General features: G+C 38.0%; 1 protein-coding gene across 4 annotated transcripts in view; it reads left to right on the top strand.

Moving 5' to 3' along the window:
• The window catches only part of CTNNA2 (catenin alpha 2), a 1,121,468-nt gene that overhangs the window by 213,424 nt on the left and 888,677 nt on the right, over nt 1-19,367 (top strand). For all 4 annotated transcript variants that reach the window (XM_080682951.1, XM_080682952.1, XM_080682954.1 and 1 more), the window contains exon 3: nt 15,497-15,692. In XM_080682951.1, the coding sequence (XP_080539077.1) occupies nt 15,497-15,692 (196 nt within the window). The remainder of the gene's footprint in view (nt 1-15,496; nt 15,693-19,367) is intronic.

The following is a 19,367-nucleotide window of genomic DNA, read 5'->3' as shown; positions in this document are numbered from 1 at the left end:
AAACAAAACAAAACAAAAAAAAACCACACAAAAAAACTTACCATCCTGAACCATGAGTCAAGAACTTTGTTTTATTAGCATATAGATTGTAAGAGTTTGAAGTAACTTAGGAATACTTTTTAATTGAAAGTTGATAAAAAGGCGTCTCAAAGAGATTCGTTGACCTCAATATAACACAGCTAACAATGGCTGGTGTGAGGCTCAGGTTGAAGTATTCCGACCTCATGTCCAGGACTCTTTCCACTCAGGGTTGTGTGTTTATTGTTATTTTTGGAGCACCTCCTTTGTTACAGAGCCTTAAATACACTGTCATATTCAAAACTCACAACATCGCTATGAGGTGCATATATAATGACCCGAGTTTTTCCAAATAGGAAACTTAATCTAACATTAGGTCATTTCTCGCCCAGATAGGAAATGACAGGCTCCAAAGCTTGTATTCTTACCCTACCCCATGCCGCCACCTTTCTCTGACATTCCCCTCTGCAATATTGCTCCAGTAGCTAGCCTCTAGGCCCCATTCTGCAATTTCATGAATGCTAACCCAGTTGGTAAGGAGAAATGATATCCTGGATTAGAAAACGAGCTGCTTTCTTTTTTGTGAATTTTCCAAAGAAAGGTTCACAAGAAGAATCTTGACAAGATAATTACAACCTGCTCATTTCCCTCTTTATTTCATTAACAGCTCCTAGAACCTTGAAGCCTTTGAAAAGCAATGCTTAAGGAATGCAGCTAGACTATAAGGCAGTGCATTGGAGCAGAAGGTGGCATTTTATCCAGAGAGAGATGACCCCACAGTACAATGTCAACATGGTATTTTTCCACAATGTTGGCATTTTAGCAGCAGGTTGTAGTTCAATGGGAGAATAATAATGTTCACTTGCATATCAAAACCAGAAAATGTCAGTAGATGATGTGATTATTTCATTGAAAAACACAGGAATGTTTTAAACAGGGTTATGTCATGCGTGCTGTAATAAAATTGTGTGAGCACATCCATTTTGTAGCTATAAAATATAGTTTTTTTAGGTTTTAGAAATTTGTACTTATATAAAACTAGTAGCCCTGCGCACAAATCCTTGAGCCAATAGCTCGCTGCTGCCCTCCTTTAGCTCTCTGCCCACTGCCCTGCCCTCTTATAGCTCCCCCCACCCCCTCCTCATTGCTTGCTGCCCTGCCCCCTCCTGTAGCTTTCTGCCTATGGCTTGCTTGCTACCCTGCCCCCTCCTGTAACTCTACACCTGTTGCCCCGCCCTCCTGTAGCTCCCTCAGCCCCTCCCCACCCCCCTTCCCTCATAGCTCGCTGCCCCACCCTCCTGCTGATCCGTGATCTGGTCATTACGTGGTTGGTCATTACTTCCAGGAGTAATGACTATTTACATCTTTATTATATAGGATTATATAGGATGAGGCCAATATGTGTTGAATAGTATCGTAAGGGAATAAAAGGACAGTGTCAGGCAAATTAAAACCTGAATGTTTCTTTTGCAGTAGGCGTGGAGACCCTTGGCAGGCAAATTCCTCCATGCTTCAATGTCCTTCTCTGAGCAATAGGGGCAAGCCTTTCATTTCCTCTTTCTCACACACATGTGACATGTGTGTAACCAGAACAGGCTGGCATATTTAGAGAGCACTTGCCATTTAGTATTTGATTAAGGACAGAATAAGGGGGCATTCCACATCATGATTTGTTTCCATTCTAGAGTAGAAAGTAATCAACAACAGAAAAGATGATCCCTTTGGTAGGATTACTTTGCTTTTAGGTTTTGGAAGAAATCGTTTTTAAATAAGCTAGTGAGGACACAGTTTTTTCCTAGACTCAGTAGGTATGGGGTTAGAAGTATCCCCCTATGGCTTGCAAGTATTATTTTCTTGTTGTGAGACTGCTGGTTCTGTTTCCAGAAGTACTAATGGCTTCTACATATATTTTTTATTTTAATATTAATTTCAGTTATTATATTTACCACAAATCTAAAAGTCCTCATCAGGACTTCCTAAAGATGGCTTGAAATTTACATTTCAAATATATCATAGTTACCAAGATCTGGGGAATTTGACACAGTATTTTAAAAATATGTCATATGGCCAAACCATAAAGGTCAAAATAACATGGTGGGAATTCTAGCCTATATTTTCTACTCTGTGTGTGTGTGTGTGTGTGTGTGTGTGTGTGTGTGTGTATGTACGCGCGCGCGCGCGCACGCGTGCATGCACAGACATGCCCATAAAGAAGGGTGATAGAAATTGTGTGGGCATACCCTTCTCTGAAACAATGAATGAATCATTTTTATGTCATAAGATGAGGTTTGTATCTCTAGCTTCCTGCTGGAGAAATTTTTTTAAATACATTTAAGCTGTCAGGTAGGAATAAATAAATGGATTCCACGTGTTCTGAATAGCCTGATCCTTTGATTCTCCTCTGTTGTTTTTTTTTTGTTTGTTTGTTTTTAGTGTTTTTTGTTGTTGTTATTGTTTTGTTTTTGTCAACTCAAGATCAACAGAATTTAAGCTATAATCCCTTGGTCTGTGTTAGATTTTTTTTTTTTTTTTAGGTTACTGTGAGATTTTTGTTTGGGCTTCTGTTACTTTTGAAAGTTTCTTCTACTCAATATATTTAATAGTAACAAATATTAACTTCAGTAAGTGAAATAATAGAGCATGTTGCCAACTTAATCAAATCACTTGTATGGCAATGATGATTTCACTGATGCTCTTAGAGTTGCTATTAGAAGTGTCCTTGGGAGCCCTTTATCTCTTGTCTTCTCCAATGGTCAGTCTGTTTCTGAATAACTTTTTCTGATTCCTCAAACCGATTAATGTGTTTTGTGGTGTCCAGTACTCAGGTGATTGATTTTCTCCAAAACACCCATATTCAGTTTTCAGTGACAATGGAGCATGTAGTAGTTTATGTCTAACCTCCAAACCTGTTTGTGCTGTAGTGTGTGTGTGTTCAGTTATATGTTGGATTTTACTTACCATTTTGGTCAAAAGATAAGGGGAAAATGATGCTTGTGCCACTTTCTGTGTGTATGTTTCTAAATAGGAATACATACACTATATATATTAATATATATGTACATTCATATATATATATATATATGTGTATATATATATATATATATTTCAACATACATACATTGTGGGGTAAAGGCGACACTTGTGCATTGTTGCTGGGAATGTAAATTGATGTAGCCACTATGGAAAATAGTATGGAGTATCTTAAAAAAAAAAACCACTAACTACCACTGGGTATTTATGCAAAGAAATGAAAACATTAATTCAAAAAAATATCTGCACCCCCAGCTTATTTCAGCATTATTTCTAAGAGACAATACATGGAAAAAGCTTAAGTATTCATGGATAGATGAAGAAATGGGAGAATATCTATATCTATATCTATATCTATATCTATATCTATCTATCTATCTATCTATCTATATATAAAGTTGTGAGATTATATATGTATATTTATTCAACCATAAAAATGATGGAAATCTTGCTGTTTGAGACAAAATGGTTGGACCTTGAGGGCATTAGGCTAAGTGAAGTAAGTCATACAGAGAAAGATAAATACCATATCATCTTACTTAGATGTGCAATCTTTTTGAGAAATGAACTCATGAATATGGACAACAGTTTGGTGGTTGCCAGAGGTGGGGAATGGTGGTGGTCAAACTGTACAGACTTTCAGTTATAAATTAAATGTTATGCAGATGTAATATACATGTTGACTATAGTTAATAATATGATATTGTCTATTTGATAGTTGCTTAGAGAGTAAATCTTAAAAGCTCTCATTAAAAGAAAAAAATGTGTAACTATATAATGATAGACTTGACTTATTATGATGATCATTTTGCAATATATACTAGTACATATATCAAATAATTATGTTGTCTATCTGAAACAAATATGATGTTGTATGTCATATGTCCATACAAATATATATCAAGCAGCAGCTGGAGTCAGCATGCCCCAAACCTATAAATAAAAAGACCAAGACCCAGCACTACAACCAGCCTGCCTTGCTTCACAGCTGGGCCTTACCTGGGTACTTCCAAGCCCAATACAATCTGAATATCTCTCTGTAGCTCCTGCCAGGTGGCCCCAGGCAGTGACTGACTTTGTACCTCCTGGTAGGCCCCAGAGCCAGTGCACCCAGTGGACAGCTTCAGAACATACCCAATTACAACTATACACATCCACAAGTGACACACTCAAGGAGCAGACTCAGTGAGCACCAAAGCCCCACTGAAGTCTCCTGCACAGTAGCTCTTCCACTGTAGTTGTGGCTGGTCCTCATAGCCAGTTGGCCTGAAGTCAACTCCCAGTGATTTCAATAGCAATCAAGACTCAACTACAACAGGACAGTGTACACAGCCAACACAGGGGTGCACCTAGAGTGCCCAGCTCAGGTGATGGGGGAGGCTGAGCCACTGGGCCCTTTAGGACACCTAGTACACTACCAATGCTGGGAGACATAGTGGCTCTATCCAATACATAGAAACAAACACAGGGAAGCAGTCAAAATGTGGAGACAAAGAAACATGTTGCAAATAAAATAAAAGAAATCTCCAGAAAAAGGACTAAGTGAAATGGAAGCAAGCAAATTACCAGATTCTGAGTTCCAAACAATGGTTATAAGGATGTTCAAGGAACTTAATGAGAATTTCAAGGAACTTAGTGAGAACATCAAAGACATAAAAAAGGACCAATCAAAAATAAAAGATACGCTAACTGAAATGAAGAATAACTTACAGGGAATCAACAGTGGAGTAGAAGTTGCTAAGAATAAAATCAGAGATTTGGAATATGAGGAAACAAAAAATGCCCAATCAGAACTGCAAAAAGAAAAAGGAAAAAAAATATGAAGACAGTGTAAGGAGACTATGGGACAACTTAAAAGTACCAACATTTGTATCATGGGGGTACCGGAAGGAGAAGAGAGGGAGCAAGAAATTGAAAATGTAGCTGAAACCGGTTTGGCTCAGTGGATGGAGCATCAGCCTGCAGACTGAAAGGTCCCAGGTTCGATTCCAGTCAGGGGCACGTGCCTTGGTTGTGGGCACATCCCCAGTGGGAGGTGTGCAGGAGGCAGCTGATTGATGTTTCTCTCTCATCGATGTTTCTAACTCTTTATCCCTCTCACTTCCTCTCTGTAAAAACTAATAAAATATATTTTAAAAAAAGAAATTGAAAATGTATTTGAAAAACAATGACAGAGCCCAGCTGGTGTGGTTCAGTGGTTGAGCATCAACCAGGAGGTTACGGTTCAATTTCCAGTCAGGGTACATGCCCAGGTTGCAGGCTCTATCCCCAGTGTGGGGCATGCATGAGGCAACCGATTAATGATTCTTTCTCATCTTTGATGTTTCTATCTCTCTCTCTCCATCTCCTTTCCTCTCTGAAATCAATAAAAATATATTTTAAAATAAAATAAAATAATGACAGGTTATTCCCTTACTTGGTTTAAGAAATAGACAAAGAAGTCCAGGAAGCACAAAGAGTCCCAAATAAGATGAACCTAAGAGGCCCACAGGAAGATACACCATAACTAAAATGTCAAAGGTTAAAGACAAAGAGAGAATCTTAAAAGCAACAAGAGAAAAGCAGTTAGTTACCTACAAGGGAGCACCCATATAAATGTCAGCTGATTTCTCAACAGAAACTTTGCAAGCAAGAAGGGAGGGACAAGAAATATTCAAAATGATGGAAAGCAAGGATCTACAATCAAGATTACTCTACCCAGCAAAGGTATTTAGAACTGAAGGTCAAATAAAGAGCTTCCCAGACAAGAAAAAAACTGAAGAAGTTCATCACCACCAAAGCAGTATTACATGAAATGTTAAAGTGTCTTCTTTGAGAAGAAGAAGAAGGAGGAAGAGGCATAGGCAGAGGAGGAAGGGGAGGAGGAGGAGGCGAAATAAAAAATATGAATAATAAAATGGCAATAACCACATGAATAATTGAATTTAAAAATCAAAATAAAGGAACAAAAAATCTAAAGAACAAGATAAACTGATGAATAAAGTAGAACCACAGGCACGGAAACATGATAAATCTCAGAGGCAAGGGAGGATGGGGGACTGGAAGAGATTAGCCAAAGAACTTACATGCATACATGCATTACCAGACAACAGGGTGGCGAAAGCCTTTGGTTGGGCAGGATCCAGGTGGAGGGGGGCAATGGGCAGAGAAAGGGGGGGGGCATCTGTAATACTCTCAACAATACAGATTTAAGAAAAGAGTAGGAGGAGGGTCAGCTTTTCATTTTCTTGTAGTTTACTATGCTTGTATTATTACCATCTTCAAGCTTCAGTTTCTTTGCAGAAGTCTTTTCAGGTTTCTGTTCAATTTTGTGAGTGTGTGTGTGTGTGTGTGTGTGTGTGTGTGTGTGTGTGTTTGAAAATCAGTTAATCCTTAAGTCTATGTAACCAGATCTACATTAAAAATGTTAGGCCACCACTGCCAGTTCCTTAGATTTGTTCCCTGCTTTCCCTCAAGATACCCTGTTTCTCATATGTATCTCAAGACCATCTGATGTAGGGATGGGGTGGTAGTGTCAGTGTAAGTAAGCCTGCATATAAAACATTAGTCTGGCTTAATATACTTTTTCATATTTTTAGGCAAAAACCAATATAGAGACTTGGTATGTTTCCTGCATCTCACTGGCTGTCCATTATTTCCTGTGGAGTGTGTTTACTCTGCAATAGAATCCACTAACTTTAAAGAAGAGAAATGTCAAAGCAGATGCCCTTGTTAAAGACTGAAAAGACTTGATGATTGCCCTGGCCGGTTTGGCTCAGTGGATAGAGCGTCGGCCTGCGGACTCAGGGGTCCCGCGTTCGATTCCGGTCAAGGACATGTACCTTGGTTGCCGGCACGTCCCTGGTGGGAGGTGTGCAGGAGGCAGCTGATTGATGTTTCTCTCTCATCAATGTTTCTGGCTCTCTATCCCTCTCCCTTCCTCTCTAAAAAATCAATAAATATATTTAAAAAAAAAAAGACTTGATGATTTTTTTTGGGGGGGATGGAAGTTTTGGCCAACTGAGTCCTTCAGTTAACATAATGTTTATTCAAATATATGTTTTATTGTGGTTTCAGATTTGTCAGAACAGATTAGTTTTATTTGTTTCATTTCATTTTAACATTAGTAAATGCAGAGGAGTGAATCATGAATGTAGTTTAGTCATTCTTTAATTTTCAGGGACATTCAAAACAGCATGGGATTTCCTCAGATGGTTAAAATATTTAGGATTTTATAAAACAGAAACACCTTCTTATCACTTAAAATTTCTGATTCAAAGCAATTGCTCTTCTAGAGAATGTCTGGCATTGCTCCAGTGTCTTAATTTTGAGTTTGATTTTTCATTGGTGGGTGTGTAGACATTGCAACTTGTGTAGATTCTAGCCCTGGCAGATGTGACTCAGCTGGTTGAGTGTGGTGCCCAAGCACCACTAGGTTGATTCTGGTTAGGGCACATGCCTGACTTGCTGGCTTGTGTCCCAGTAGGGGGCATGCAGGAGGCAGCCAATCCATGTTTCTCTCTCTCTCCCTTTCCTTTCCTCTCTCTAAAATCATAAAAATTGTGTAGATTCTAGGAAAACCTAGCTTGTTAGTAGGTCCTTTAAAAAAGTTTGTTTCTTGTGATCATTTGATTTAAGGTTTCATAAGTTATAAGATATATATTTTAAGTACCTCTAAGAAAAATATAAAGTACCATCAAATATATCTTTTAAACAAAAAAGATCGTAGGATTGATTCAGCCTTGTTTTGGACATGTAAAACTATGGGGAAAAAGGCACATCTTAAGGTCAACAGAATACAATACATCCCTGTGTCTTCCAGCAAATATTCAAGGAGACTTTCAAGGATTTATAATGTACTGGAAGGTTAACAGACCTTGAAGTAATGTGATTTTAAAAAAAGCAAAATAAATATAAGTACTGATAAAGGCAGGGACTAAACATTTGGGTTAAACTTTTTGAAGTCAGTGTAAAAAGGAAACATTAATTTATTACTCAATTCAATGTCCATAAAATAAAATCAGTTTCTAAGGAGAAACTTCAATATTCTCATGTATGATTTATGAAATCACACATAAATTCTCTATATAATATGGAGAATGACATTTATCAATAACCTTAGAATGTACATAGTGAGCTTCCTAAAACTCTGAATGATAGTATCCCTCCATTGAGGTACGTGGTAGAATGTAAGGGATGGGGGAGGCTAGACTGGATGAAAGAAGGTGAAAGGATTAACCAAAGCACATGTATGCATAACCCATAGACACCGACAACAATGTGGTGATGGCCAGAGGGAAGGGGGGGCTTGGTGGAGGTGGGAAAAGGGGAGAATAGGAACATCTGTAATAGTGCCAACAATGAAAATAAAGTTAAAAAAATAAACTCAAGATACTCTGGGTGGGGAAAAAATACCCAAAATGCTTCCACCAGGTATAATAGCATTTCTCTTTGCTAATATGCTTTAATTTAGTGTGGTTGATATTTTATAATAAGTGGGGAGAGAAGTGAACTGAACTCCCTTCAAGCAAGCTAAATGCTGTTTCTCTCAGACTAGTGTTTGGATGGCGGTGAATCTATACTCTATCCCTTGGAGGTTGAGAAGTGGGACTCCTCTGTGCTGCTACTGGCATATGAAACAGCATACCTTCATAGCAAGTGGAGAATGTGTTAGTTTAACATCCTATAAGGGAAATTGAGTTTCTTCTGAAGAACATGTGCCTAAAGACAGGCACACCCTCTTTCCTCTTGGCTCACAGACAGTATTGAGGTACTTCCTAGGAAATAAGTTTGAATGACTTCTCATTTACAGGATGAGTGGTTGATCCACTGCCCAACTGATCTGCTCTATAAATCACATCCACAGAAAGTTTAGCCTGGAAAAGAATTATAATATATGTATAATTAGCTACTTATCTTAACCATAAAAATACTTCAACACTTAATTATAGAATATATATTTTGGGGTTATTTTCTGACTTATACTTGCCAGTATTATATTGTTTAAGATAAAGTATTTGGGAAACGTATACCAAAGCAACTGAGTGAGAAGTCTTGCCTTGTAGTCTTATTTAAGAGTTAAAGTGTGTCTACAAAAAATAATAACATAAATGCAGCACACTGTGTATGCTTTCTTTATAGCAATAGTTAACCAGGCGAAATTCAGATCTTTTTTAGATTCTTCATTTGCTCCTGGAATAAATAACTTGTTTTTGATCTTTTTTTTTTTTCCAAATATTCACCTCACTAAGCTCTATTTTTTTAGGCTACACAGTAATCAAAGCGCTATCTAATGTTAATTGAGTGATTATGACAAATGAAATACTTCAGAACGATGCTAACAATAGAATTCACAGACTTACTACTCTCATCTGTGAAGTGCGTGAATCGAGCAAAATGATGCCCAACTTGTTTTTGTTTTCAGCTCTTGGATTCCTTTCATTGATTTTCTGGAAATCAAGTAATTGCTTGGTTTGCAGCATTCTCATCTGTATGCTTTCACTTTTCTAAATTCCTTGTGATTTCTTAATAGTGGAGGTGGCCTTCCAACCAAGAATCAGATGATCAATTCACCAACAAGTTCTTTTTGAGGACTCATGATAGGTCATGGCAACTAAAATAAGAGGAAGAATTTATTTGTTAGATGTAATTTCTCTGTCTCTTTCTTTTGCTTCAACTGAACTGCTGTTTCTGAAAGTACAGTCTAATATATATATATATATATATATATATATATATATATATATATGATTTCGTGTGATGAGTACAAAATGCCCTACTCCAGACCTACCTGAACAGAAGCACTGTAAGATGTGGAAATTAGGCATGATAAAATCTGATGATCATTGTCCTAGAATTCAGAGCTTCTCAAATTTTAATGTGCATACAAATTATCTAGAAATCTTGTTTAAAATGCAGATTCTTTTTTAGTAGGTCTAGAGTGGGGCCTGAGAGTCTATATTTCTAACAAGCCCCAGGTGACAATGATGTCTCCAGATCTCACTTTCAATTGACTGCTATATGGGTGAGTTTTAGACAAATGATACCACAGCTGGCTCTGGGCAGATGTGACAGAGCTGCCAAGACAAAGTTCCCCGTTGCCCTCACTACTGTTTATTGTTTTTGGAAGAATACGTGTTCTATGTCTATTGATGTCCTGGAAGGAGAGCACCGGTTAAGTAGAAGAGTCAAAGTCAGATAAATTTTCTTATAACACACATTGCAAGAAAAAGAAAAAAATGAAATTGTATCAGGCACTGTCTTACTACTGTTGTGCCGAAATGACATTAACTGAAGAGCAGTCTATACCAGCCTGTGTCTCACAGGTTTATATTCATATCACACCATCCACATAGGAAAACAAGGTGCCTATCCTCTGGCTATTGCTGAGGCTTTTCATTGGCCAGGGTTCATAGGGACCATCTATGAACCCCTGGTCCTAGGTCCCTTGACCACTTATACTCTTATCTATGAGCTCTATGACTTCTTCTCTTTTTTTGATGAGAGGCAGACACATTGAGGAACTATTTGAGGAGGAGCTAGAGAGAAGTCAAGTGTCCTTCTAAGCTGAGGTTGAGGAGCCTACAGAGAGGGAGTTTTTCAAGATTAAAAGGTAAGTTGGCATAGCCAATGAAACACAGGTGTGGAGGATGTGATCAGAAGATTAGTTAAAGGGGTAGTGGTATCAGAATGCCTTTCCTGGCATATGAGGGAGCAATACAGAGAAAAGTAAGTTTGATGGTAGATAATGTCCTTTTGTAGCTACAAGAGTTTGGAAAAGGAAAGGTATATTGCTAAGAGAATTAGCTAGGAGATATTTCTAGGAGGAAGGCTAATTGAGTCAATGGCACTAAATGTGGCAGATTGGTATGATAAGATAAAACTAATTTGATTTTGGCAACTTATTAAGTACCTTAGTGAGATATCAGTTTAAGAAGGCTCTGCTACAGGAGGTGTGGGGATGAAACCAAAATTCATGAGAAATGAATAAAAGGAGAAAATGGACTTTAACATATGCTTCTCTTTAAAAAATGGCAGTGACTAATAAAATCTAGACTCCTTAGCTTGGATAGTAACAAACCCTATATATACTATGGTTTTGTGTTGTTTTTTTTTTTTTTTTCCAGAGAATTTCAAAGTTTTGTTCCATCATATCTATCTAACCTAACTTCCTATAGCTTTCATATACAGCCTTCTTCTCAAGTAGGACTGGTCTCCTTACTGGCTTGCAAAACATCATGTCGATTTCAACGTGTTGATATTCACAATATTCCTCCTTGTCTCTTTTGCTGGAACCTCTTGCTTTCTTTCTTTTTGTCCTACTGCACAACAGGTGTGCTCCAAAATTGTTAGAGAAGAGAGGCGTGTGTGTGGCTCTTGAATGACTCTGGACTTGGTTGAAAGTTGGTGTGGCGATTAGAAAGAGAGCCTACTTGTAAAAGGAGGAGGCATAGCATCCAAGCAGGAATTTCAACAGGATAGCAATTTTTTAAAAGGCTAACAAATTGAGATAAACACTTAAAAATCTTTATGCACCATCTACCTAAGACATAGTGTTAGTCTGGAGAGCTAACCTTACACAAAGATACCTGTAGCCTCTAGAGGTCATTGGTATGGCTCTTTATTATTTAAATAGTTTTCTGTATTCCTCCTTACTTTTTTTTATCATTTCTTGCATATAATATTCTATATTTTGTGTTATGTTTATCTCTGATAATATCAATGGATGGTTATTGTGAATATGATATTGAAAACTAGATTTTTCATTGGTTACTGCTGTTCTATTAGATTTTTCTTGTTTATCTAGTATTTAGCCACATCGTTCTTCACTCTTATAGTAGTTCAAATTGTTTAACTTCTAATTCTTTTACATCTTCTTGCTAGAATCATATTCTCTATAAGTAATGACATTATTTAGTGCCTGCCTTTTTTCTTTCTCTTTGTTGTGTTATGTATTTATGTTTTATTTCTCTTTGTTATGTATAAAAAGTCCTCATTTATTCATGGGGTATATGTTCCAAACCCCCAGTGGATGCCTGACATTGTGGATAGTACCAAACCCTATATAGACTATGTTTTTTTCCTATGCAGACATACCTGTGATAAAGTTTAATATAAATTAGTCATAATAAGAGATTAATGTCTATAGCTATAATAAAATATAATAATTTATGTGAATGTGCATTGAGTAAAATAAGGATTACTTGCACACAAGCACTGCCATATCATTGATCTGATAAACCCAGAGGGCTACTCAGTGACCAGAGGGTGTGGAGCATATACGGTATGGATACGCTGGACAGAACAGGAGAGCTGAATTTCATCATGCTACTCAGAAAGACATGCATTTAACCTGATGAATTGCTTATTTCTGGAATTTCCCTTTTAATATTTTTGGACTTGTTGACCGTGGATAACTGAAACCATGGAAAGCAAAACCTTTGATAGGGGAGGCAGGGCTACTGCAAGTTGTTGACTTTGTCTTCCAACAAAACACTGGCAAGCAATGAGGAGAGTCCACAGGTATTTCTTTATCCTAAACTGATTAGGACATGAACATTTATGGAACCCTATCATTTTCCTTAATTTTCTTCTCTTTCATACATCATATCCTTCCATCCATGAGTAAATGAAAGCTTTTACTAAAAGAAGATTGAATTGATTTGCTTCATTTGGAAGTAATCACATTGTTCTTAGGAACTGCCTGTTAATGTTTTATGTTTATTTATTTTTCCATGTAATTGACATTGTACATCAACTTGTTATTATGTGCATTACCTAAACAGTGCTTAGTACAGTAACGTAACATAAGGTAACAGAAGAATTGAATTCCGTTTGCCTTTACAAAAATGAACTCATGGTGTAGTCAGTAAGTATTTTGGTAGATTTGTTATCAGCTTCTACTCCTTAAAACTGTCAACATGCCGAAACCGGTTTGGCTCAGTGGAAAGAGCGTCGGCCTGCGGACTGAAGGGTCCCGGGTTCGATTTTGGTCAAGGGCATGTACCTTGGTTGCGGGCACATCCCCAGTGGGAGGTGTGCAGGAGGCAGCTGATCGATGTTTCTCTCTCATAGATGTTTCTAGCTCTCTATCCCTCTCCCTTCCTCTCTGTAAAATATCAATAAAATATATTATAAAAAAAACCCAAAAAACTGTCAACATGCCTACAGTTAACAACTCCCTCCCCAGTTTATATTTTTTTCTAATTTGAGAAGACTAAAAAAGTAGATCCCCAAACTTCTTAGAATTATGTATAAAAGGAGAATAAACCAGTTATCAGTGATAATGGGGATATTTTCTAATGCACAGTATGATGAATGTAGATAACAGCTGTATACTGTAATTATGGAATGTGATAGAGGCGCTAAACATCACTACAGCAACAACTGTATTACAATACATAAATATAACAAATTAACACATTGTACATCTTAAATTTAGACAGTGTTGTATGTCAAATATATTAAATACAAAGAAAACTATTTAAAAACTCTATTTAAAAAAAGAGTTTTGAGCTGTTTGCTGTGCTTGCTCAGAGGGCTTATGTTTCCAGGTGTTGGCAGTTTGGGTAATTGAGGCTTTTGAAAAGTGTGTGTACCTGTGTTAGAGTAAACCCTCACTACTGAGAACAGTCTTGCACCCCAGAATAGTCACTTTTCCACAGGCTGCCTTTCTTATGATGGTTGCCTCTTTATGGGTAGGACTGAAAAGTCTATAAAGTGTTACTTACTGACTGCATATGCATTTTACAGCTCACTACCATTATCTGACACTCTTATTCTCAGTGACCTTAGAGTTATTTTTTTGTGTGTATTTGTACTTAAATGTCCTTATAGAGTCCTTCAATTCACTGCATCTAATTAGCAATCAAAAGGAAGCTGACTATGAAGACTCCAGATTCTGTATCAATCACCTCTTAATTATTGGTTCTACCTGTATTTATCATCTTAGTTCACATTTATTCACTATGTTTCTTCCTCTGGTGTGATCTCATGCCCCATAAATTGACTGGACATTAATTGTGACTTTGACTAATAATCACTTGGCTTGCTCTTGGATTTGGAGTAACCGCAGAAACTACAATATTTAGAACTTTTCTATGCACTAGCTTTCTTGATAACCTCCAATAAAATCTGTCTGCTGAGCAGGACAAATGTCAAGGAAAATAAACCACAACGTCCACATGCTTATAAAGCTGATAAAAAATGCAGGGGGAATGCCGAAACCGGTTTGGCTCAGTGGAAAGAGCGTCGGCCTGCGGACTGAAGGGTCCCGGGTTCGATTCCGGTCAAGGGCGTGTACCTTGGTTGCGGGCACATCTCCAGGGGGAGGTGTGCAGGAGGCAGCTGATCGATGTTTCTCTCTCATCGATGTTTCTAGCTCTCTATCACTCTCCCTTCCTCTCTGTAAAATATCAATAAAATATATTTAAAAAAAAATGCAGGGGGAATGATGACTAGCAACTTTTGCTGAATAGAATGAGGAACCATTGCATTCACTTTCCTCCCAGACTTCTCAGTGGGAGAGTATAAAGGTCCGGAATTCTACAGGAGATAAGTTGTTTAAAAGATATTAAAAGCTTTGTTAGCAAATTAAATAGCTCTAGATATATTACTGAAAGAAGTTTGTCAGTTGAGATATGTTTCCAAATTATGACACTTAGAAGAGGAGTGATAATGCAAATCTGATTTCAATTCTGACAATTTTAGCTTGTTAACCAAATGTTGAGATGGAATCATTCAATCCCCTCAAATTAAATTTACCATTTTGTTTTTAAAAGACGAGATCAGAAATAGAAATAATCTTCAGAGAGATCTCAGAGGGGAGGGAGAGGATAGGAACTGGAAGAGATTAGCCAAAGAACATACATGATTATATGCATAGCCCATGGACAATGCAGTGAAGGCTTGGGGGTGGGGGAGGGTGGGTGGAAGGGGCAAAGGTGGGGGGAATTTGGGGACATCTTTAATATTGTCAACAATAAAAAAAGAAAAAGAGATAATCTCCAGAAGTCCTTGGTAGGTGACACATAAGTACTGGTGTTGATGGCCCAGTGTTTATTAACTGCTCATTCACCTCTACCCTCCCTTTCGGCCCAGGCCTGGGTATTGGTTCTCCCAAGTCAGCGATCAGAGGCAATTCCATGTTTTGTTTTATTTTCTTTCCTCCCTGAAGCTGGTTACTCCAACAAACATAGTATTTACCAATCTGCGAAAGCACAACCTCCAACGAACTGAAAACTTTGAGAACTTTGAGCTACTGGCAAGTCTCTTCCTATTTAACTCACATAGTTTCATTTTTCTGCTTGATATAAAGGACTGCTTATTTATAATTCCACATTGTCCTTCAGTTGAAGCTGTGGAATATGCATTCACAATCTAATCATCAGAGGATATTTTAAAGTGATGAGGCAATGTTATTTCTAACAGGTTTGCAGAGTTCTCTTACAGCTTTTCTTTTGTATTTAAGGTGACGACCCTTGTTAACACCAGCAACAAAGGCCCATCAGGTAAAAAGAAAGGGAGGTCAAAGAAAGCCCATGTCCTGGCTGCGTCTGTAGAGCAAGCCACTCAGAACTTCCTGGAAAAGGGGGAACAGATCGCTAAGGAGAGTCAGGACCTCAAAGAAGAACTGATCGCTGCTGTGGAAGATGTGCGCAAGCAAGGTAGGCAGGATAATACTGTTCAAGAGGGGTGTGCGTGAATGTGTAAACCATGGGGTGTTCTCTAGAATCAATGCATATTTGCTCAAAGGAGTTGTCTTATTTTTCCCCTCTCTATCTGCACTTGTCTTTTTAAATATTTGGTAGAGTTAAGTCCATAGACAAATAGAGGTGTTTTTTGCCGTGACAGAACAGCACAGGTACACTCCAAAGCTGCTGTGGCTTCAAAGTCTTCAGTTGTTTTCTCTCAATAGATGAAAACAAACTCTGTGTTAGCTCAGTCTTTTTTTTTAAATATTATTTTATTGATTTCAGAGAGGAAGAGAGAGATATACAGAAACCACAACGATGAGAGAGAATCACTGATCAGCAGCCTCCTGCACTTCCCACACCAGGGACCAAGCCCAACACTAGGGCATGTGTCCAGACCAGGAATTGAACCTTGACCTCCTGGTTCATCTCTCAACTATTGAGCCAAGTCTCTGGGCTCAGCTCAGTCTTTAGGGAAAAAAGGATGAGCAGACCTCATGCTGATAGAGTCAACAAATGCCAGGATTATAAGGATGAAGGGAGCAAAGGAAAAAGTCCTGTAATAGATTATTGTTGTTTGTATGATTCCCAAAATTGCTATTTTCAGGACACAGCTTTCCTCAAAATGTAGCTTGTTGATTATTGATAGATTGATCAATTATATACATAGCTAACTAGTTAGCTAAAATGCTATTTATTCACCATGTTAAAAAGTTTTTAGGTGTTATAAGATACACAAAACAAACTGTATGGCTTACCTGTTTTTAAGTGTACACTTCAGTAGTGTAAATTATGGTCACATTGTTGAGTAACCAATCCCCAGAACTTTTTCATCTTGCAGCACTGAAACTCTATCCCTATGAAGCAAAACTCTCCCTTGCCCTCTCCCCTAGCTCCGGCAACCACTGGTCCCTAGGCTACTTTCTCAAAACATTTATCTACTTGGCATCTTTAGTTGAGAATTCTAAGGTATCGTGAATCAAAACAGAAATTGCCTCCCTAGCCTGGCCTCCCTCCTGCATTGTTTATCTTGGTGAATGCCACACATATGTATCCAGTGGCACATTGCAGAAATCTTGGTGTTATACTTGTCATTTATCTTTCTTTCCAAATACAATCTGTTACAAAGTTCCATAGATTTTAACTACTAAATATCTCTTAAATGGATCAATTCCTGTTTTAGTTAATCAAAAGGACTATGTTTTAGCTGTCTCGGGGCCTTTATACATGCTGTTTCCTTTCACACAGTTGAAGACGACTCATTCTGCATATCCCAGCTCAAAGCACACCTTCCCAGGGAAACCTTTCTGGCATGGCCCTTTCGATGGTCAATTTCCACAGGATAGTTTAATAATTGTGGGCTAACTTGACTGATAACTTTCTTCTTTGCCAAAGTATAAAGATTAATAAAGATAGAGACCATACCATGTGTCTTTCAGTGGTCAATGGTTTCCAATGCTTAATAATCATAAAACTTCAATAAATATTTGTTGAATGAATGAAGGTATAGATGAATGGAAGTTATTTTTCCTTCCTTCTTATAAACCTACCAATTTTAAAATTCAGAACTGGATATTTTGTCCCTCGAAATACTAACCCTCCTTCCACACCAACAATGACCTTCTCTGCATGCGGCCACCTAATTCCCCCTAAAAGTTAATTTCATTTATATTACACGAATGTAAATGTTACTTTAATTTGAAATTTTAAAATGTGCATGTTTTATCCAGTGTGGATGGAGTATATTTGTGCATATGTGTTTTAGCAACGTGTAACATTACAAGTTTTCAAGTGCTATTCAAAACTGGTATTCCTTCTGAATTACAGATGGACGGGCACACCTGTTTGTTTTAATGAATCTGTAGCCTGCATAATGTTTTCTCTTTCTTTTTTTTTTGGGGGGGGGGGAGTATATGTGGCCTGACAAAATAAATTGCACACATTTGAAGTGTATACTTTGATAAGTTTTGACACATTTGTACACAGTGAAACCATTCCACACTCAAAAGAGTGGACGTTCACCCTTGCTGGCATGGTTCAGTGGTTGGAGCTTCAGACTGCGCACCAGAGGGTCACAGGTTAGATTCCGGTCAAGGGCATGTACCTGGGTTGCAGATGCATTTCCTGGCCCCTGGTTGAGCATATGCAGGAGCATGTGCAGGAGGCAATCAATCTATTTGTCTCTTCATATTGATGTTTCTCTCTCTCTCTCTCTCTCTCTCTCTCTCTCTGTATCTCTCCCCTCCCTGCCCCCCCCTCCCTTCCACTCCCTCTAAAAATCAATGGAAAAAAAATTATTATTTAGTAACTAACCTGTACTCCATATGGCAATAGTGCTTCTCCATATTAATGAGTAATTTGGGCCCTCCCAGTCAAGGTGATAGAGAGCTGAATCAGCATCCACTAGTCTCTCAGAAGGGGATTGCATAGCTCAGTGTGGCTTACAGTTGATAGTAGTTGTAAGTGATCCTAGAAACCTATTAGTATGATTGGATAGTTGTGCAGCCAATGAACCATACATAGAAAAGCTCCTAAATAGGAATGCAAAGGGAATTATTCCAGTCAGGTCTTAATGTCGAAATGCTGGGCCAAGGAAAGCTTGGGACAGGGAATGCCAAAACCCTTTTAATGTTTACCAGCAAGATATTTCTGGGTTGAAAATGCACACTGAATTTATGGACTAAATTAGAGGTTCTCAGACTTTAGTGCATATTAGACTCACCTGGGAAGTATTTCAACTGCTTCCTGTCCAGGCCTCAACCTTTATCATTTAGGTCAGAAACTCTGGGGTGGGACCCAGCCATCAAGGTTTTAAAAGACCCCTAGGTGACTCTATTTGGCAGGAAATTTAAGAAGAAATGGACTAATCCACTCCCTGCCCATCAGCCTCACTTGGATGACTTATCAATCCATGTTAGTCAACTAGTATTTCACATTAGGCAACTGAAAGCAGGTAGTCATTTTACAAGGTTTGTGTGTTTATAGGCTACTTAGAAACAAACAAGTATTTATGTAGGATACTTATATAGGAGAAACAACTTGATATTCTGTATTAAAATGCTATTCTGTAATGCTAGATGTTGTTTATGATGCCTGATACTCTGTAGGTACTCAGAGAACATGTGTTACCTATATACTAGGGAGCAAAGTCTATAGGGAAGTTTAAAATTCAAGTTGTTGGAAAAGAAAGACATACAGCTGGAATTAGCACAAAGGAAGTAATGTTTAAGCTTGAGCATTGATTAAAAATTTGTGAAGGATAATGGGGTATGCATTTCAGGTTTAAGCAAACTGATTTTTAAACTAAAGAGGTAAGAATGACATTGATAATTGGGGAATGGCTAGAGAAGCCTTGATTTAGTGAGAAGTTTCATATTCAAACATGGTTATAAATATGGTAAGATGATCAAAGGGACCAGATTGGAAAAAGTTCAGGAGGAAGAAGAAGAAGAAGGAGAAGGAGAAGGAGAAGGAGAAGAAAAAGAAGGAAGGAAGGAAGGAAGGAAGGAAGGAAGGAAGGAAGGAAGGAAGGAAGGAAGGAAGGAAGGGAGGGAGGGAAGGAGGGAGGGAGGGAAGGAGAGAGGAAGCAAATTAGCTGGTTGGCTTCCATCCATTAAAGTAATATTTTATAAATACTAATTTGGAAAC

Source organism: Plecotus auritus (genome assembly GCF_963455305.1).
Source record: "Plecotus auritus genome assembly, chromosome: 8".
NCBI lineage: Eukaryota > Metazoa > Chordata > Mammalia > Chiroptera > Vespertilionidae > Plecotus > Plecotus auritus.
The sequence above is the reverse complement of the archived record's forward strand: the minus strand, read 5'-3'. Positions and strand labels throughout refer to the sequence as shown.